Source organism: Zeus faber (genome assembly GCF_960531495.2).
Source record: "Zeus faber genome assembly, chromosome: 14".
Lineage (NCBI taxonomy): Eukaryota > Metazoa > Chordata > Actinopteri > Zeiformes > Zeidae > Zeus > Zeus faber.
This window is the reverse complement of record NC_137200.1, coordinates 29,476,595-29,498,738: the sequence shown is the minus strand read 5'-3', so window position 1 is coordinate 29,498,738 and position 22,144 is coordinate 29,476,595. Positions and strand designations below refer to the sequence as shown.

General features: G+C 47.0%; 1 protein-coding gene across 1 annotated transcript in view; it reads right to left on the bottom strand.

Moving 5' to 3' along the window:
- LOC307240030 (roundabout homolog 1-like) overlaps positions 1-14,591 on the bottom strand; it is a gene marked incomplete at both ends in the record, with an annotated part of 81,982 nt that extends 67,391 nt beyond the window's left edge. Inside the window, 2 exons of the mRNA XM_080013605.1 lie at positions 14,056-14,382; positions 14,534-14,591. Of these exons, the coding sequence (XP_079869731.1) occupies positions 14,056-14,382; positions 14,534-14,591 (385 nt within the window). The remainder of the gene's footprint in view (positions 1-14,055; positions 14,383-14,533) is intronic.
- Between the last annotated feature and the right edge of the window lie 7,553 nt (positions 14,592-22,144).

Sequence of the window (22,144 nt, the reverse complement as noted above, 5' to 3'; positions counted from 1 at the left end):
TTCCCAGCAAAGTAAGGGAACCGTTGCTGCATGGGCCCATGTGTGAATGGGAGCAGGGATTGATAATCCGGGAAATGTGTTTCAGCAATTTCCCACCTCAACACCTAGTGGCTGTGTTACGGCTGTGTTGGGAATGGAAGCAGTAACATTGCCAGAACCGGCACGTAAAGTAGAGGTGAGGCCGAATCCGAATACAAATCTGGTATCGGCAAAGCAAAAATAGTGGGTTTTTATATACATTTATTTTGTACAAATGTTTAAAAACGTATTTGTATTTGGGGAGACAAAAAAAAACATTCTGAAAAATGGCAGAGTCCATCCGAACCATGGCGCCTGGCTGCAAGGACGAGAAATTGAAACACATCCTGTCTCTACGGAGACAGGTCTTTATATTCTTAAATTTTATTATTTTTCTTCTTAAAAATGCAACTCAGACCCGAGATGTGTCTTTTACAGTTAGGGGGTGCGGTGCGGTGACTTTGGGTACATCGGAGTGTGGAGCCAGAGAGGGAACGAGCAGACAGGGAGAGGTAGAACAGGTGGAGAATGCTCCTTCTCCGGAGGCAGAGTATAGGACCGGTTGAAGATGATCACACTAACATTGGGTCAGGGTTATACGGTCCGGGGACAAGGGCTCCGCCCCCAGCTGTCAACCCTCCCGCTTTTCCCCCGAGATTCTCCGGTATTTTACACCTCAGAGGAGGGAAGCGAGTCCGTGCGGGTGGGGCGGGCAGACAGGGAGCTGTAAACCGAAACGCTGGTCTCTGAAAACCAGGAAAAAAAACGAAACGGGTTATGATTGTACGTCCGTTGCTGACACAGGTTGTCCAAACGATGGCGTCATCGTGGCGTGTGTGAGAAGGGTGCAAGATGGAAACTTTCCTGGCATGTAATTGCATGTGTGTAGTGAATAGTGAAAGTCACTCGTGGTGCTGGAAAGGTTATCCCTGTAATTTACCGGGAACTATGTGTGAAAGGGGCTTAAGAAAACGCCAGGATTTCTGTGAAACCCACTTAAAAATCTGCAAGGATACATGTCAACACAGTTTCACTTCCACTTCACTTCTGTGATTTCATTTCGCAACTAGTGGGTAGAGTTTAACTCCAATAAAATACGTTTTGCAGGGGAAGGCATCTCCTTCATTCACCTCCATTCATTGAAATCCACCCTGTTCGCTGTGGAGGAGAGCTCTGTGGGTAGCCACCTACACACACACACACACACACACACACACACACACACACACACACACACACACACACACACACACACACCTCTCCGCTGTTTTCCTGAATTATTAACCACATCGCAATGCCCCCTCTGTTCCAGTAATTGTCCAAGGGTGCACACTTGTTCATCACACTACATGTATTTATTCCCTCGTACTCTTTGTCTGTGTTAATGTGGTGGCTTCCCATAAAGAAAAGGAAAATAAAAGAAAAATAAAATTAGTCTTGCGGGGGAAGGCATCTCCTTCATTCATCTCCATTCATAAAAGCTGCGTCCGGCTTGGGATCCAGCTGCTCCACCTTACATAGCCCCCCCTGCCCCCGCAGACAACATGTGAATTGTATATATTTCACACACGTTTTCTCCGCTGCACGTCCTCGTTCCATGTTTCTTCAAACAAAACAATTGAAATAGTGTGTTTCTATCTTCAGTTATATTTTTTTTATTTCCGTTTCCTAATTGAGAGAAACAAAAAAAGCCCTGCGCGTCCCTTGCAGCGTCACGCATGGCGGCGTAAAGTCCCCACCCCCACCCATCACAATACACCATCCACAAAAGACTCGACTACACCTCTCTGTGGAAGGTTTACCTGGGGGTGGTGGACGGGGGGATATCTTACCATAGGAACAAAAACCTCATCATAACTAATTGTCCCAGAACAGAAACGTCATATTGTCACAAACATCATCTTACTTTTCTTGCTCCGCCTCAACACCAACAAGAATGAGTTTGTCTATTTCTGTTTCTGTCCTCCACACTCCACCAACAAATGTAAGATCCCCACCATGTATTTATTCCATGTATTTATTCCATGTATTTTGTTTTGTTAGCATATTCTTCAAAGGATTTGGACGCAAAATAATGTCCATATGGCTATTTAAGTTGAGAATAAATATCAAGAAAGCACAAGTATTTTTGGCCTTTAAACATCAATAATATCCTTCCTATGATCAGCTCCACTCAGCAATAATAAGGTGTCGTCAGCATATGGCGCCAATGTAAAGCCGAACGGGATTAACCCGTTTTTATTTGGTTCTAACCGGTTTAGGAACGCCAGAAAGTAAAAAATACTGCTTCTGCTGACAACAAAACACATTTTTTAAGTCCTGATTGGAGCTGAATTATAATAAGTCTGGGTTTACAAAACCAATTAAGAGTTGCCTGCGTGCGCTCCCTCATTAGGCACAGCAGTGTTTTTGAGTTCTGAGCTTTGAGACAAAGGAGGAAACCACCCACCCGACGCATCTTCCACGGAGACATCCAGACGCCGTGTTCGACAGACGGATCGCTCCGCTCGCATGTCCCCCCCCCCCCCCCCCCGCCCTCCCCCCTGCTGACACCCTGCTTATCCCCCTGTGGCCCCCGCTCCGCCCTCGTCAGCAGCATATTCTCAAAAGATGAGCACAAACAGAGCAATGGAATAAAACATGCACATGCGCTCACACACCCGCTATCTGTCTCTCAATCTCACACACACACACACACACACTGGCTTCCAGTAGTAAAAGGAATGTGATGCACCGCAGAGGAACCGTGTATAGAGGAGGTCGTTTAAACAACAGGAAGAGCCAGCGAGGGGGACGCGAGCGACATTTTCAAGCAGGGAAAAATGTAATATGACATTCTGTTCTTTGACCGCTACCTCCGTTTAGATAACAGGGGGTGACTATTGGGGCTTTCGTAAGATATTTAAACCCAGGAAAATATTTGAGCAAAAAATCACAATAGTACAGTAATAGTTATGTGGATATAATAGGATTCTATTACACGTCTACTTTTAATAGTTTAATAACACTACCTTGTGTAATCACACATTTGGCAGAAGAGCCACTGAACATTGAACCCAAGCGATGGAAACAACTTCATTCACATTCTATTAATTGCGACATTTCTATCAACATTGGCTTCAAATTCTGTCGATGTTTAAGCGGAAACATGATTGTGGAATCTAATGATTTTACAATTACGATTTTTATGATTCAACAGTCAGCTCAAATAATTGTGATCAGGCGGTCATGTCATAATAGTGACAGCTCTACTAGGATTAATAACTGTCGGTCGGCTACCTGGTTAGGGTTAGGGTGACTTTATTGGAAAAACATGTCAGCTCTGCAAAAGCAACTTGCTTTTTACATTTTTGACAAAAAAAACCATTATATGTCAATCAAAATACTCTATGGACCCCCCCAAAAAATGTCTATTCCGTTAAATGAAATGGATCAGATTGGTACTCCGTGTTGGCCACCGTGATCTTCAATCAGCACAGGAAGTGAAAATAAACAGGCATCAGTGCAGTCATAATAATTGTGCCATTCTGCAGAAAGCGACCCCTGCTTTTCATTCCCTTCCCTTCTCGCCGCAAAACAAACCCATAAAATCCACTTTCCAGGTGCCGGTTCCTCCGCACCCACCCACACGCTCAAGACACACAGAATGACAGTTTAAGCATTTGTTAGTGTTGCCAAGACAATTTATCGCCATACGGTCCGTGTCAGGAGTGTCTGGATGCTCTGCTACAAATCCGGCTCTTTGGAAAAAAAACAAAAACAACGCTCGAGGGAATTCAGGGAGAAGGAAATTGTTTGGACAATACTTGCCCCCGGTCTCCAGACTTGTAAACACAAAGCAGCTGTCCCCGTAGTGGGATCTACACTCCGTCAAGACGCCAATCCAACCGCAGGAGGGTCGGACGGTGACGGGAGAGAAGTGGGGGCTTCCATAAACTGCTACAGGGCTTTCCAAATAAACAGGGTTATCACGGCGTCACGGCCATGGACGCGGAACATTTACAATCTGGCGAGGCGATGGGGCGGTTCCTTTCCCAGCCGATCCCCCGGGCCGAGGTAAGACCCTGCAAACGCTTCGGTTTTAAATAAAGTACTAACATCTCTGTTTACGCCACAGCCCCTTTGGCGACGGGCGGGGCCGTCCTTCCCTTCTCTTCTCCCCCCTCTTCTCCGTCCTAGGGAGATTACAATCAAAGGGAAAGACGGGGTGAAGGTCCCACCGCAAAGCCGTCAATCACACAGACTGACCTCGCGAGAAAAGCCCCAAATCCAGCTCAAGGGCGCTGGGTTACGTCAAACCTGCTCCTAATTGCCGTCGGTTCAATACCGGCACAGATTCTGGTAGCCTGGCATCAAGGGATGTTCACGACACAGTGTTTTGCTAGTCGACGTGTCGGAGGCATTAACGATAAGTCGTCGTGGGGAGGTGGTGTAAGAACGTGACAGAGAAAGTGTCCCCGTTACGCACTGTTACACACTGTTACACACTGTTACACACTGGGCTTTGTTTTAAGTTTCATTCAGTTAAAAAAAGGGAGGAAAATAAATAAATCTACTATAAAAACACACTTTGTTTGGAAAAAAAAAGATCCGCAGCTCTGATCTGAGGTGTGGATCACGCTCCACAATTTTACCGAATCAACGATGCATTTCTTTGTGTGCATTTGCGAATGTAGACTCATATAAATAGGTAAATGAATCATGATGAATTCGATATTGAGCTGTAAAAACGCTGACATAGCGACATGATGACAAAGCGGCGTCTGAAATGAAAACTCATTTCGCTACACAGCTCATATGTGCGATGTGCGTGCATTTTGGGGACAGGATCAAAAATCTCTATGGTCGGCCCGCCTCGAAATTCTGAGAAAGCAAACCTCCTGCGGCGCACACCGCCATGTGCATTCGCACACTCTGCTCCCTCTCCCATTTGGAAAACAGTCGACACATTTTAACATCCCTACTTGCTTCTATGCCGGGTCCGAAAAGATATATATTAAAGGATATATGAAAATATATATATACATTTATTTTTATATTTCAATTCAGTTCTTCCTAAAAAGAAAGACAGTCAAAGATGCCTTTGCCTGAAGCCGGGGCGCAAGACTGAGAGCGCAGACTTAGCTACTGGCATCTGGGGATTTTCAGTCTTTGAGTAGCACAATTCTGAAGAGAATGGATGGATGCAGTTTTGTGGTAGTGCTGTGTGTGTGTTTTACTGAATATCAAAACTGTGGTATCAAATTGGCTAACCACAATTGAGGAATTTCACCCTCACTCAACACAATTCCTCTTCCTGCACTCTGTCCTGAACCTTTTTCTGGCTCAGTGACGCTGAAGAGATTAAGTATTGTAAGGATCACAATCTGACATTGAACACCAGGGAATTTGATAACACTCTATTTATTGACTCAATTCGCTTGGCACCATAAACCTATCAAATTTCGACATCCAGTGCTAATGCTAATATACCTCAACAGGTTTTACCTGCAATCCTTTCAGATGAATGAATTCCTTTTTCCAACGCCCAGGTCCTTCACACGCATCTCTTCCATTCCTGAGTCTCCATTTATCACTAACCCATGACTGTGTCTGATGCCTAGATTCCCCTCAAAGCACAAATGCTGTTTGGAAAGAATTGGAAGGCATGGCCTGGTATAGCATTATATTCATGTGGCGATCCATAAAATTGTCTGTGTCCGATGGATTACATAACTAAGTCCTAGGATTTTTCAGTCGGTCAGTTTCTTTTCTTCAAAGTTCGCCTATATGTGACCCACCGCAGATTTTAGGTACATTTGGTGCCGTTTGACTTTTTTTCAGGTTATTTGAATGTGGAGAATCAGAGCTTCAAAACAGAGCTTCACCATCAAAGCACCATCACACTTGGTTCATTCATTCAGCTCCCAGAATGCAAATGGTTGGAGGACCAACAATGTCACATGGCTACTTGTCACATGGCCACTTGACACCCTGCTGAAAGGGGACTTGATACCCTGCTGAATGGGGCAATCTGAGCATTGTTCTTGTGTTTTGAGGGAATCTTGAACAGCATCATCGACACACAACATCTTTGTTTTTAAAAAAAGCTTTTATTTAACAGTACGAATATATATGTTTTATAAAAGTGGAATTATTTAGGAGTTTAAAAGTGCAGACAACACAACAAATGTAGAGTCAATAATATTAGTCTTTGTAAATCAACCTTGGAGTGTCATATAATATATAAATGTGCGTATGCCAAATATATTTAAAGTTGTTGGAGATATTATGTGGGCTAACCCCAACCCTACCCAAGCTAAACTCTGAGAGACTGTTTGGGGCCTCTTTTCATTTTCATTTGGCCCCTGGTTGCATGTTCAGGTAAACTTAAGAATGTTCATAATTACTTGTTCATAATCTGCATCACCAACCTCAACAGCCTATATCACGTCATCAACTTCTTCTATTGTAACAACAATGGGCGTATCGTCGGCCCCCTTGTGGTTCTTGAAAATATTCCACTTCATCGTCACATTCAGGTTGAAATCTGCTGTTTGAAATGTTCTCCAAGTCCGGGATAACGCCGGTATCAGATTCAGCATCGCTGTCGTTCTCTGCATCACTGTCGTAGAACTGATCATTGTGGAAAATGAAGCCCAGTACGTGCTGCTTACACTGACTAGGATCTATCGCATTGGTCAGATTAAGGTTCGTGATATGATTTAGATCTACCTCCACCCGCTTCTCGTAATCCATAACAACACGGAGATGAAAGTTTTCACAAACAAGTGAAACCGAAGGATCCTCGTCTTGTTTACGGAAGTGATGTCAGCTTTTCTTCTTTGTTGGTATACGCCGCCTACACAACAATGTATCGAGATTCACATCACATGGAATAAGGAGGAATGATCTTCACCTGGACGGTCAATTTTAAGGAAACCATCGATCGGCGTTGTTCAGTGTCTCGGTAAGTGAACTGTGTTTCACCCATGTGATCTAATGGGAATATTTAACTCCACTCAAAATACGTTGAGAGATAAAAATTAAAAAAAATCTATATTTCCTTCTAGAAAGGTTTTTCAACTAATTTGGCGGCTCGTGGAGATTTTAGAAATGCGCAACAATGCTCGTTTTGCTGCGGTGGTTCACATATATTCTTTTCATCTGAGGATGCTGTTCTTTTTTTGTGAAGGATCGTCAATATCGTTTATAGACCACACTTTATCAAACCACAGCTTCCTTTCACTTCCCGCATGAGCCCAATCTTTGCATTCTTGCCGGGAAGATGACAAGATAAAAGGATGGAGTAGCACATGCTGAACACAAATACATTGAAAGGCTGTTTCCTATAAAGTGCCAGCTAGAAAAAGCATCAAATACAGGATTGTTTTTCACGAAATAGTGTTATGGATTACCACTTTAAGCAAATGCCACGCATTTGCATGGCGGACATAAACAATTTTCCCATTGCGGATTTTATGGCTAAAGAGACTTGAGGGTGAACATTAAAGCCCCTTGATGATACCACCCCCCCACCCCTTCCCTCCGCTTAATGGCGGCGTCCCATTAGGTCAAGAATACCATTCATTTCTCGTCTGTGCTGGATGTTAACGGCAAGTCCTCTGTACAACAAGCCCTAAGTGTACACAGCCTCTGACTTTGCCTTCACCTCAATAAAGGGCTTCATGATTGAATCAAGCAGTTCAGGTCAAAAGGACGGATGTTCATTTTCCAGGGACCTCTGGGGTCCCCGCAGGCAGAAAAACACAACCCGTGTCTCCTCTGACATTTATTGGAGGGGAACTTAGTTATATCTGGGATTTTCTTTGTACTTATCCCAGCTCAGGCTTCCAGTAAGAGCTACACTGGTCAGGATTTTTTTTGCTTAGCCAGTATTTGGCTGCCACGTTCATGCTTCAGGCATCGTCACACACTCCATCTGTCACTGTCTTCAGCGTGTCACCACTCGGCTGCCCGAAAGTCGCACTTCAGCGGCACGGCAGACCAGAGAAGAGATCCCACGTGACTATCTACTCAAGCTCTCCTAGCGATATATCGCCATAATATCGACATTGTGAAATTGAGACGAGATATGGTACAGAATTTCGGTTCCTGCTATATCATGATTTATCGTGGTTCTCTTAAAGGCTGCATTACAGTAAAAAAATGCTATTGTTGAACGCCATAGACTGTTCTAGCTGTTCCTCTACCTGATTGGTCATATCCACATCGCTATAGATGGGATCTTTGCACACAATATCATATTGGTCTTGATCAAAAAACTTGTGATATTTGATTTTGTCAATACCACATGGTGTTAGAGGGAGGTTTATATGTTAGAGCAAAGTAGAAATGTCAGATCAATTTGAACATGACCCACCATCATCACAGCAACTAAGAAAGTACAAAATGAACTACTAACAATTCATATAACTTTAATAAATAGACTAACAAGCGACTTGAATAAATCAAACATTTCTGTTGCCACTAAGCTCCGTTTGTCATTCTACCGCTTCGCTAAATTCAGAGTTTTTCCTGCATACCCGCCACCTCCATTTATAAATAAAATGCTTTTGGGAAAACACACACAAAAAGCAGCCCAGGTATTTCAGAAAAACTCACATTACGTCAATGTTTTTTTACTTTGTTTACTTTGTGACAGGCGTCCAATAAAAACGGCAACACCGCAGCAGCGACACCCAAGATGGGGAGGAAGGATAAAAGTACACAGGCAGTGAGCGGTCGGGTCCGAGATCCAGGATTTGTGGTCACGTAATCGCTTTTATATATTTGGCCCAAAAAGGGCGCTTTTCTTCTCCAAAAGACACTCGCCGTGTGTGACCTCTGTGGGATGATGCAGGGAGTGCATAGCCCTCGACAAGCTCCCCAATGCGTTCCCACTCAACCTTGAAACCCTGCAGTAAATTCATTGAACGCCCAGCCATGCGCGTCACCCCCTGGAGAGCGAGAGGGCTTCTCATGGTGGAAGTGCTGATGTAGCAATGCGGCAAGATACCGTTTGACCCTCTTTTTCATTAGAATTCAAATGGGGAAAAGTGATCCTTGATGTGCATTAGTATTCTCCCACCACCGTCGTTAGTTCTTCAAAAGGGGTGGAAGCCTGGGGTACACACTACAAGATAATCAGGCCGATTTTGGGCCTGATTCCCCCTTCCCCTCGTGAGCAAAATCCCGATTCTTAATGCGACTTTGCAGAAGATTATCTTGCCAGACGATCCTGTGATGTGAGGGATGGATGGGCCGTGCCAATCGCAAAATCGCAAATATAAAACATCCGATATCCCGTAGCGTGGGGGAGAACCCCGAGGACGGCCGATGACGCAGGCGCTGGATCGTCACGCCGGAAAGACCGAGAGCCATCTGGGAGCCGAGCCGACGCAAACGAAACAAGTCATACAAACACAACGGAGCGGCGGCCGTGGCGGAAAATGCAAACGCTGCAAGCATAAAGTAACATCGTCCATGTTCACGGCTTCTCCCTGACTTCATCCATTGTTTTATTTGAATTTTTGGTAACCTTTAATATTAAGGTACTTGTTATAAGCATTAGTTAATAGTTAATAAGGTCATTATTAGATGCTTATTAACATTATTATTGTGTTAATAACAGCAGTTAACGATGCACTTATTAACAGCCAACTACGCTTTTATTACATGTTAATGAGACATTTATCTTCTTGTTCTGCGCATCTTCCTCCCTGACACCACCCGCCTGCATGTCCTCCGTCAGCACCTCCATAAAGCTTCTCTTGGGCTTCCTCTTTTCCTCTTGCCTGGCAGCTCCACCCTCAGCCTCCGTCTCCCAATGTAACTCTTATCTCTCCTCCACACGTGTCCAAACCATCTCAATCTGGCCTCTCTTGCTTTTCCACCGAACTGTCCAACCTGAGCTGTCCCTCTAATGTCCTCATTCTTAATCCTGTCCATCCTTGTCCCTCCCATTGAAAACCTCCACATCCTCAACTCTGCCACCTCCACTTCATCCACCTGCCTTTTTGTCAGTGCCACCGCCTCTAAACCGTACAACATGGCTGCTCTCACCACCGTCCTGTACACCTTCTCCTTCACTCTGGCTGGAACCCTTCTGTCACTGATCACTCCGGACACTCTTCTCTACCCACTCCACCCTGCCTGTACTCTCTTCTCCACCCGCTCCACCCTGCCTGAACTCTCTTCTTCACCTCTCCCCCGCACTCTCCACTGAATTGGATGGTCAACCCCAAGTACTTGAACTCATCCTCCCTCTCCACCTCCACTCCTTGCATTCTCAGCTTTTCTCCGCCCTCCCTCCCATTCAGGCACATGTATTGTGTCTTACTCCTGCTGACTTTCATTCCTCTTCTCTCTAATGCTGCCTCCACTTCTCCAGGCTCTCCTCCACCTGCTCCCTACTCTCGCTACAGATCACAGTGTCATCCGTGAACATCATAGTCCACAGACTCTGCCTGATCTCATCTGTTAACCTGTCCATCACCACTGCAAACAAGAAAGGGCTCAGAGCTGATCCTTGATGCAATCCCATCTCCACTTTGATGCCTTGGTCACATCTACTACACACCTTACTACTGTCTGACTGCCCTCATACATATCCTGTACCACTCTTACCTACTTCTCTGCCACCCCCGACTTCCTCATGCAATACCACACTTCCTCTCTCGGCAGCCTATCATATGCTTTCTATAAATCCACAAAGACGCAGTACAACTCCCTCTGGCATACCCTGTACTTTACCATCAGCATTCTTAAAGCAAACATGTCATCTGTAGTACTCTTTGCAGGCATGAAACCATACTGCTGCTCGCTGATCCCCACCTCTCCTCTTAACCTAGCCTCCACTACCCTTTCCCAGAGCTTCATGCTGTGGCTGATCAACTTTATTCCACAGTAGTTACTACAGCTCTGGACGTCTCCCTTATTCTTGAAGATGGTACCAGTACACTTCCCCACTCCTCCAGCATCCTCTGCCTTTCCAGGATGGTGTTAAACAGTCTCGTTAGGAACGTCACTGCCATCTCACCTAAACATTTCCATGCTTCCCCAGGTTTGTTATCTGGGCCAACTGCCTTTTCACTCTTCATCTTTAATGCTGTTCTCACCTCATCCTTGCTCATTTGCTGCACTTCTTGATCTACTATCCCGACATCATCAACTCTTCTCTCCCTCTCATTTTCTTCATTCATCAACTCCTCAAAGTACTCCCTCCACCTTCTCAACACACTCTCCTCACTAGTCAGCACATTCCATCATTATCCTTCATCACCCTAACCCGCTGTACATCCTTCCCAGCTTGGTCCCTTTGTCTTGCCAATTGGTACAAGTCCTTTTCTCCGTCCTTACTGTCCAACCTCTCATACAACTCTTCGTACGCCTTTTCCTTTGCCTTTGCCACTTCTTTCTTCGCCTTGTGCCGCATCAGCTGGTACTCCTGTCTACCTCCTTCATCTCTCTGACCATCCCATTTCTTCTAGGCCAACCTCTTCTGCTCTATGCTCTCCTGTACTTCCTCATTCCATCACCAAGAGTCCTTGTCTTCCTTCCTCCTCCCACATGATACATCGAGTACCTTCTTGGCCGTCTCCCTCATCACTTCTGCAGTTGTTTCCCAGTCACCTGGTAACCCTTTATTCCCACCTATTGCCTGCCTTACCTCTTCCCTAAATTGCATGCAACGTGTTTTAATATTTATCTAATATTTATAAATCAAACTCAGTTTTGAAAATATGTTGAGCAATGGAAAACATCTTGAGGAACATAAATCTGCTAAGATCGCATTTCGGACGAAAACAGGAATTTGAACTCCAGTCAAAAGTAGGGTGCCCCGAAAGGTGCCGGGTCAGCATGTGGTGGGTCACATATAAGTATTATTAATAACAGCATTTATCAATAGTTAGTTATACACTTCTGAATAGTTAACTATGCTTTTTGCAGCTACCAGTTGTAAAGTGGTAACAGTGCCTTATTAAAGTTAATTAATCCTTTATTATGCGCTTATTAACAGTTAACTGTGCTTTTTGCGGCCACCAGATCGATCTTTTGAAAAAGTGTTTTTATCAGTTTTCATCACTTTCACATAAATGGCAGCCACACGGCCCTACAAAGAGAATGTTCTAAAAAACATATAAAACAAAGCCTCAAACAGGCCTTTGAAGAAAATTGTACAATTATTGGTACAACTACAGTATATTTCAACATTGAGGTAAATTGCATACTGTAAATGATATTCTGAAAACATAATATAAAACATTACCAAGCAGCAACCAGCAGCCAATAACCAGTTTGATACCAAAATATGATTATAATAAGAATAGTTTTACGAAGGCGTCTTCCGGGCGTTTTCCACGGAGCACCGTGTGGACATGTGCATGTTGAATACACACCCACTGTGTGACCCACCGACCAATCGGGAACGCCCTTAATATGCACCTCCAATTCTGTGCGTATTTATTTTGTTATTTTATTTTTTTTATTGTTTCTCATGTGAGCTTAACATTGTGACTCAAATTCTGATGTGTGTATTTATTTAATTTTAGGTATATAGCATTTTCAATGATAAATAAGTATTCTTTGAAAATAATTGAAAATGACTATTACACAGTCACCACATAATATTTATCAGCATCACACATTTATGTATTTCTAATTGAGTTAGTTAGTTTATTCCACAGCAACACTATTAATAAACATTACAGAAAATATATCAGAGCCAAAAAGGCACATTTTCTTCTGTCGTCTCTTGTCGGATATTATATGGACACTTAAAAGAATGTTCTATTGACAAAAAGCATAGTTAACTGCTAATAAATGCACAATAAACTATACCCCCCCCCATGGTGTATCATGATATTTGGGCAGGACTGCATCGAGATATGAAATGTTGGATATCGCCCAAGCCTACCAGGAACACAACTGTTACACCTATCATGATAGTCCTTAAGTATGCGTGGGGTCGCTCACATCTTCAACACCTGTTAAGATCAGAAAAACCACAGAACTGGTAGAAAACGGCCAAATCTCCACCAAACATCACAAATATGTTTTTCTCTTTTTTGAAATGCACTACACCCCTTTGCCCGAGTAAACACACTCACTGACAACCAGCACACACCAACCTATGCTCAAAGCATTTTGTTTTTGAGTGTGTGTGTGTGTGTGTGTGTGTGTGTGTATTGAGCATTTCCTGCAGGGCGCGTCGCAGTGAAAGGGTAACCACATTTGGAAAACACTTGACGCTTGGAGGAGGTGACTCAGCGAATCAACACCTTCAGCTGTTGGAGCAGACCCTGGGTGACGCTGGAAAACAAAGCCCGGCGGCCCAACAGCTGCTGCAAGTCCCACAGGTGGAGGTTCTCACCGTCACCTTACACCTCTCACTCCATCGTAAAAAATGAACGTCCTCTATAATTGGAAGAAACTATCAGTTATCTCAGTTACGCCTCATATATTTTCATGGAAAGTGTATTGTTTTGCTTGTTCTTCCCAACTCAGTGTCCCATATATTCTCTTGGGTGTGAAGTACGATGGTGTGGCATTGAAATGTGTTTTTAATCAGTTAAAAAAGTTGACTTGACTCATTTGACCGCACTTAAAGACATTTGGGGCATATTTATGAGCAGTTTGCGCCCATGCAACGACCTAAAAACCCGCGTGCATTCCCATTTCAGTGCCAATGAGATCGGCCTTTGAAATCTCCCACTGTGACCATTGGGCAACGTCCGCCTGCACACAATATTTTATGCCTCGGACGCGACGACGGGGGAAGCTTTTTGTAAATAGTTTCCTACTTTCTTGGTATGATCTTTCTTGGTTTGCTTGTATTTAATTGAGTGTAAACAGCAGCAAATGCCGGATATAAAGATAATTGTTTGGAGGGAATAACGGCTTATTTTTTCGTCAACGGCTGATGAAAATGCATCCAGAATTTCGATCTCTCAATTTCGAAGCCTCCGATCGACCGGGACAGCAACCGCATCCCAAGCGGCCCGGTCGTCGCTCCACCACACCACCCCCTCGCCTCCGCACCCACACGGGACTCACGGGCCACCTCCAGCGACGCGTTGTGGCTGACCGCCTGCCCCAGGTAGTTCCGGGCCACGCACACGTAGCTGCCGTCGTCGGGTTTGCTGCGCCGGCCGTGCACGATGCGCAGGAAGAAGAGGGAGCCGCTGGGCAGCAGCATGCGGTGGGAGCGCGGGTTGTCGCGGTCCGTCTCCACCCGCTCCCCGTCCTTGTACCACTCGACGGTGGGGGCGGGACGGCCCTCCGCCTTGCAGTTCAGAGTGGCCGGCTCCCCCTTGGACACGATGAGGTCGGAGGGGTGCTCCACGATGCGGGGGGGGTAGTCCTCCTGGCGGAGACGAGACCCTGACGGAGGAAGGGGGGGGGGGGAGAGCAGGGTTAACAAAGCAAAGAGACTCGTCTCCGTCTGTTTCCAGGGTGTCCACTCGGACACCTCACTCACCAACGATGATTTTGTTTGATTTGATTTTGATTTGCCGGGGAGTGGTACTAATACCTTTAAGAACCCAGTACCACGTGGTATGGAAGCCTCTCCAGTCAAACGACACCTGCATTCAATCCTTGTCTGTTCCCAGATCTGGAAGCAGATGAATACTCGTGTGGCGGTTGCTGGCAGCCAATCACAGCCCGGCGTTCTTCCACTGAACGCCGGGCTGTGATTGGCTGACGGCGGCGGCGGCGGCGGCGGCGGCGGCGGCTACAACCGGCTGTTGGAGGACGCTTCACCGTTTTTCAAGTCCGTCGTCGTCGTCCCTTCTCGACCGGATGTCTGCTTAAAACTACGCTGCCCAAATACTTCTCTGTACAGTTTTGTGAAGTTAATTGATAAATAATCAATAATAACACTTTCAAAATGTGTTAGTGTGAAAAAATACACAACTGAAAGCTTCCACTCACATGATGGCTGTAGAAGAAACAAAAAGTATTGAATGAAGTACTCTATTGGTATTGGTATCACTTTAAGGTACTTGTATTGGTACTGGTATTGGTACTGGTATTGGTACCGGTATCATCTTTTTTTAAAGGACAGCCGGCCCTGGTGCTACAACACGGCTCTGGAGGCGTTTCTGCTCCCGCACTAAACTCTGCTTTTATTCAATATCTGCTGCGTAATTAGCGCATAATCTCATGTGAGTGATGAAGTGTTTCCCTTCGCTTAGGCCACGGGAACAAGTGAGGAATAAGTCACTGAGAGGCTTTGTGTTTCTGGAGATACATCTGACTCACACGCAGAGGCAAAAACAAAAAAAAAGTACAGACGCAGAATGTTGAGAACATCCGGAAAATATTTGATATCACAAGACTGGGACAAAATCTGTTTGTTTCAGTTGACGTAACGAGAAGCGCCGGTAGGACACCGTTAGAGTTTGGTTGTCATTGTTTCTTTTCTGTTTTCAAGGTTGACAGCAAGGTCGTTCATATCGTCGTGTGTGTGGATTTATGAACCGAGATCTGACAATGTGGGAAACATCAAATGCATCAGATCGGTCTGACGATCCCCTTCGGGGCCGAGCCCCCCGTGTTGGGAATCCCTGATGAAGATGATTATTATTATTCGAGTATTTTACAGTTGAAGTGTCATCTCATCTTATCTGAAGACCGTCCGTCCTGAGGTCACAAAGACACGGGTGAAAGCAGAGATGTGCTCGGCAGCATCCCGTCCCGCCTCGCGTGCTGGACGCACCTTATAAAACACGGCTCACGCCCGCGTTCCTTCAGCCTTCAAAGGCCGACGCAGCCTCTTTGAAGAGCCTCCGGTTGGCCTCGCTCCCCGGCGCTCGCCGACGTTCGGCTCGACACGAAAGCACCGGTGCCAATCTTCTCTCCCCGGAACCTTCGGAACAACGAGCCCCTCCGGGCGGAGGACGCGGCGGCTTCCTAACGAGCTCCGGCGGCGCAGCAGCCGTGGCTCCACCTGCTCTGCCTCCGTCTTTACACGGGCATCCACCCGGAGTCACTGCCACCAGTGGATTTAGTGACGTACGTGTATCAATCACTGTTAAATCCCGGGTGCGGCTTTACAGGTTCATTAGTGTCGCTTGCTAAATCTTAATTCACAGTTTCAAAATGTTGTCCGACACAATTAGGTCGAATGCATTCGTTGTGGTTTATTAGTGCCGACGCGTGAAATTAAATTACCATGCGTTGCAGCTGCGAGAATATCTCACCGACAACGGCGGCGTAATTAGAGCTGGGGTGGTTTTCGGGTTTCGGTTCTAGTGGCAACCGCTCCCGCTTGCAGCCGTGGACGTTAAAAGTGCGTCTGGATGAATAAAACAGAAGGCACACGCATGACTGACGAAAAACAAGTTTGTTCCAAGGTTACAATACGAGCTGTGTGCAGGGCAGATGGATGGATGATCCCAGTGGCCTCTATTTTCACATGTTTAAAGAAAAGAGAAGCTTCCATCCAAATATCTGTAGAATGTGCAATGTTTGTATACAAGAAGAGTATATGAAATACTGATTTTGGCATAATATGATATGATAAAATGATGGGAAAGAGGTGGAATAATCAATCGCTTACATCTTCCGTCAGTTTGTGCAGCGTTTCCAAGGATAAACACATAAATATTTACACATTGAAATTCATGCAAAGGGAAGAAGGACGTCCAGTTTCCCGTTCCTTTATTTATTTTTTTCACTGGAATCAAATCAAAAGCACGAGTCGCTCGGAAAGTCAGTCACAAAGGCTGTTGCATCTGCAGACACTCACGTCCGCAACAACCACCAGTGGGAGGTTTTCGGCGCAACCACAAAGCGGAAAACAAATAAAAGCAAAACAACAACAACAACAACAACAACAACAACAACAACAAACGAGCCCACGCAGCGCCCGCCCGTGCAGCAGCTGCAACCTCAGACTCCACCTGCTGCAGCAGCTGCAGCCTCAGACCCCACCTGCTGCAGCAGCTGCAGCCTCAGACCCCACCTGCTGCAGCAGGGCTACGGTCAGCCCAGCACACGAGGCCGTCTCACTGCTCAGCACACGAGGCCGTCTCACTGCTCAGCACACGAGGCCGTCTCACTGCTCAGCACACGAGGCCGTCTCACTGCTCAGCACACGCTGCGTCTCCCGTCCCGAAATGCGCGTGTTCTCGTGTGTGTGTGTGTTTTTTTGTGTGTGTGTGTGTTTTCGTGTTTTTGTGTGTGTGTTATTTTGTGTGTGTGTGTGTGTTTTCATGTGTGTGTGTTTTCGTGTGTGCGTGTGTTTTCATGTGTGTGTGTGTTTTCATGTGTGTGTGTGTTTTCCTGCGTGTGTGTTTTCATGTGTGTGTGTGTTTTCATGTGTGTGTGTTTTCATGTGTGTGTGTGTTTTCGGGTGTGTGTGTGTGTTTTCGTGTGTGTGTTTTTTCGTGCGTGTGTGTTTTCATGTGTGTGTGTGTTTTCGTGTGTGTGTTTTTTCGTGCGTGTGTGTGTTTTCGTGCGTGTGTTTTCATGTGTGTGTGTGTTTTCGTGTGTGTGTGTGTGTGTTTGTGGTTTCGTGCGTGTATGTGTTTTACGTGTGTGTGTGGTTGCGTGCGTGTGTGTGTTTTTGTGTGTGTCTGTGTGTGTGTTTTTTTTCTTTGTGTGCGCGGGCCCCGTGAAGGGCCCCCAGCTCCCCTGCCACCACACACCAGCCGGCGTTGGGGTGGACGCCTCAGGAACAGGAGGTTTTATCTGCAAAGGCCCAGCGGCCCGTCAGCGTGCACACGCATATAGAGGAACAATGGACGACACGAAAAAAGACGGAAAAGGAGGAAGTGGAGGGGGCTCACACCTGTATCCTCACACCTCCACCGTCAATCACTCCCCAAGGCGGTTATCATGTTATAGTGAAGGGGGAGGGAGGGAGGTAGGAAGGGAAGGAGGGGATGGAGGAAGGAAGGAGGGAAGAAGGGAAGGGTAGAAGGGAGGAGTGATGAAGGAGGGGAGGAAGGAAGGGGTGAAGGCAGGAAGGGAGTAAGGGTGGAAGGGAGGAAGGAAGGAAAGAAGGAATTATGGAGGGGACAAAGGACAGAGGGTAGGAAGGGAAGGAGGAAAGGAGGGAATGAAGGATGATTGGAAGGAAAGAGGGAAGGATGAAAGGGAGGAATGGAGGAAGGGAGGGTCAAGGGGTTGAGGGGAGGAATGAAGGATTATCGGAAGGAAGGAGGGAAGGATTAAGGGAGGAAGGATTAAAGGGAGGAATGAAGGAAGCACAGATCAAAGAGAGGAAGGGAGAACGAAAAGGAGGACGGGATGAAGAAAGGAAGCAATGAATGACTAAGGAGGGGACGAACGAAGGAGGAAAGGATGAGGGGATTAAGGAATGAAGCAAGGAAGGACAGAGGAAGGAAAGGAGGACAGGAGGAGGGGATGAAGGAAGGAGGCAAAGGAGGAAGGAAGGATGAAGGGGAGGAAGATTGAAAGGGAGAAAGGAAAGAAGGAAAGACAGGAAGAAAGGGAGGAAGGAAGGATCTAAGGCAGGAATGGTGAAGGAAGGAAAGAAGGAAGGATCAAAGGGAGAATGATGGCGGGTAGGAAGGAAAGAAGGAAGGAGGGAAGGAGGGGAGAAGGCAAGAAAGAAGGACAAGATCACAGGGAGGAAGGAGGTCAAGGAAGGAGCGGAGCGGCTGAAGGAAACGTCCTCCTTCCCACCTCCACCTCCCACCTCCACCTCCCACCTCGACACCGCCGGGCGACCTCTGCGTGACCTCGTTCCGCCGTACCTGCATGACATCATCACCGCACACAGCGAGCGCGACCGCGTTTGGTCCGTAGCATCAGAGCCGAGCTGAGGGCGTGGCCTCCTCTACCGACACGCAGCTTTAGCGGAGAACGTTTGGGAGTTTTTTCGGGTGCAGGTGTCGCCTGGAGAGAGAGCGGTGACTGGAGACGCGGAGCAGCCGCTCGCCGGGCGGCCCGGGAGGAGGGCGCCGGCGTCTAACAACCTACCAGTTGCAAATGCACAAACAACACATTTTGGGGAGAGGGGCGCTCCGACCGCCCGCCACGCCCACCCTGAGGGCGGGGAGACGTTTGGTGGAGGTTGGACGGGTGAAAGGGCGGAGCGCCGTCCTGTTCCCCCGGCCCAGGCCAGGGCCCGTGGGGGCCAAAGGGGAAAGAGGAGTCACCGTGGTACCACGTGCCGTGCTCAACAACAACTGACCTCGAAAAAGGCGGCTCAAATAATTGGATTTGTTTCTTATAACGACTGCTGTGCACAGCAAGGTGCGCCGATGTGCACCACTCATCCAAAAGGAAAGAATGTCATAAAAATGAAATTAAAATCACTCGCTCATCCAGCGCCAGAGGATATGGATATGTGTGTGCCTTGTAGCGCTCTGTGACTAATCCTTTTTCCCCCAATTACGCGCGAAACGTGACACGCCCCTTTTCCGGCGTCTCTGTGACGTCGAACGTGAGACACCGAAAAAAAAGAAAAGAAAGAAAGGCGTACTCATCGCCTGGCAACGGGAAAGACGTCAATCAAGGTTGGAATGAAAAAAAGGTTTGAAAAAAATGAAAAATTATAAAAAATGCTGAAAAAAAAGTAAAAAAGAAAAAAAACGTTTTGTTTTTTCCAAAATTCTGGTTAGAGTAGAGAGCGGAGAAAGGATTCCCTAAATTCAGGAGCGGAGGCCACGTGTGCTTTACGCCTGTTGTCAGGCCTGTTAAAGCTCAGGTCCGTGCCACGACTCAAAACCCCGTCTCCCCCTCCCTCCGCCTTTCTCCCATCGGTGCTGGAGCTCCTCCGCGGGGGCTCGCCCCAGGGAGCACGGAATCGCCGCCGCGCACAGGGCCGCACGGGGCAGCACGGGGCAGCACGGGGCCACTCGGGTGGAACAAGGATTTTCGGCGAATGCAATCACGGAAGAGCCCGCTGCGAAAAGCAATACAAAATCCCCGATATGGGATTATTTTGGTTTTAAATGGGATGCAGCCAGCAAGCCGAAAGACATAAAATAAGTAATTTGCTGTCCCCCAGGACGGGCCCCCCGCCCCCCGGTGAGAGGTGTGGCTGAGGTCGCTCCGCACCGACGCCTCCTTCCTCCAATATCCAAACCGAACTGAACCGAACCAAAGGAAGAAAGATGGAGAGAAAGCAGGTTTCATGAGGACCTGGAGACAGGGTGCACGGTGGTTTATCTCGTCTTTGCTGTGGATTCCTCCAGACGGGGGAGAGAAAGGCACCGGGCAACGCGGAATTCCACTTCCTGTCTATGGAACTGCACTTTGCAGGTCATCAAATCAGCAAAATAAAAATACCCAAACAAAACAACCTCCGATGGAATCAGCCAATCAGCGGTTGTCAGTGCATCCGTGCAGTCGCCCGAGCCTCCTCAGCAGCTGCGCTTTCACTGACGGACAGTGAAGGACAGCTGATGCCCAGGACGCGTCCTTAAGCGTCGCTTTGAATGAAGGCGATTCAAAGCGAGAAATAGACCCACACACACAAGCAGACACACACACAAGCAGACACACACACAAGCAGACACACACACACACACACACACACACACACACACACACACACACACACGCTTGTTCCTCCTCAAAGGTAAATGTGGGAAACCAATAAATGCCAGACATTCTTTCTCAGGCCGTAAAAACTACAATTAAACGAGCGGCTGAACACTGTCATTCACTCAAGCAGGCAAGGAAGGAATGCGAGCGTCTGCCTGTGTGCGCGTGTGTGCACGCATGTGCGTGTGTGTGCGTGTGCGTGTGCGTGTGCGTGTGCGTGTGTGTGTGTGTGTGTGTGTGCGTGTGTGTGTGTAACCACACACTCCCTTACATCAACTATGGAGATAAGGCGCAGTTTACGTTTTAATACAAAAAAGAAAAGCAGGTTTCGTAAATACAATGTGGTGCTGGAGAACAGAACGTGTGCACTTGTTTTACCCGGAGAAGGTATTTCCTCTTCCCGAGGACTGCGCCGCATATAATATGGGCAAGCTTTTTTCATTACCTGCTTTCCGGCTGCTGTACCTCTGCGGGTCTGGGATGTGTTTCATTAAAACTTTGTGATTTGGCTCCGTGCAGAGAACAAATATGGAAATGAAAATGCTGCACAAATTGAGGTAGGCCGAGGAAATCACTGGCAAAGGGCAGCGCGCACGTCCTTAACAACGTAATTAACAGTGCGATTCTAATCTATAATTATGTACGTACGCACCCCTAGGCATACACCTTATTACAAGCTCCGCCCCTTTGCACCGGCGGCTGTAAATGTTATTATCAATGACAATATTATAATTATAACAATCGCTCAACGTGAATCTCTACTTCCAACCAAAAGCTTCATGTTGGGTGACGGCCCATGGGTTCAACCCTGAGCTCGCAGGCTGAAGCACTGCAACGTCAATAGAAACCCACTTTGGTCATAATGACCGGCGGTGCGTTTCCCACGTGTGTATACGGCTCCACAACCAACCACAGCTGGGGCCAATACGTTTGCGTTTCCACAGTTTGACCGCTCGACCAGCGACCGGACCAATCAGCTCGACCGCCGTTCCACACCGAGTGCCGCCGCCACTACTGCCGCCGCTGCCGCCGCCGCCGCCGCCGCCGCCACCGCCGCCGCGCTCCCCTCCGGAGGGCTGAGGCCAGTTGGGGTCGCGGCTGCTCTCCAAAGACTTCGCTGACGGACGGAAAACGGAATCCTGGCCCCCTCCCGCCCGCTCCGCCGGTCGCACGCCGGGAGCCGCTTTCAGTAAACACGACTTTTGAATTGTTCTGACCGGTTAATAACGGGATCGGGCGGTCAGAACAATTCGAAAATCACATCATCTGTTTCCCTTTCGCCGGACACACGTCAGCACATTTGCTCTCATACTTTGCTAATCTGGTGAAGCCGATGTAACCGGGCCCGTGCACGGCTCAGAGAGGCACATGGAAACATTTATATATTTAACTTTTCACAACCACAATTTGTGGAAAATATTGCTTGTGTAATTTTGTGCAAACTTTGTGTAACTCATGAGTTTTATGTTTTGGGATTTGCGAGAGAACTTCTGTGCGGTGAGAAGAGGCGGCCGAGACAAATGGAGCAGATTTGCGGACAGTCACAAGACGCAGTTTAAAAATACACAGTGTACTGCCTGTGAACGACCAGGTCCCTGAAACACTGTGATCGACGTCA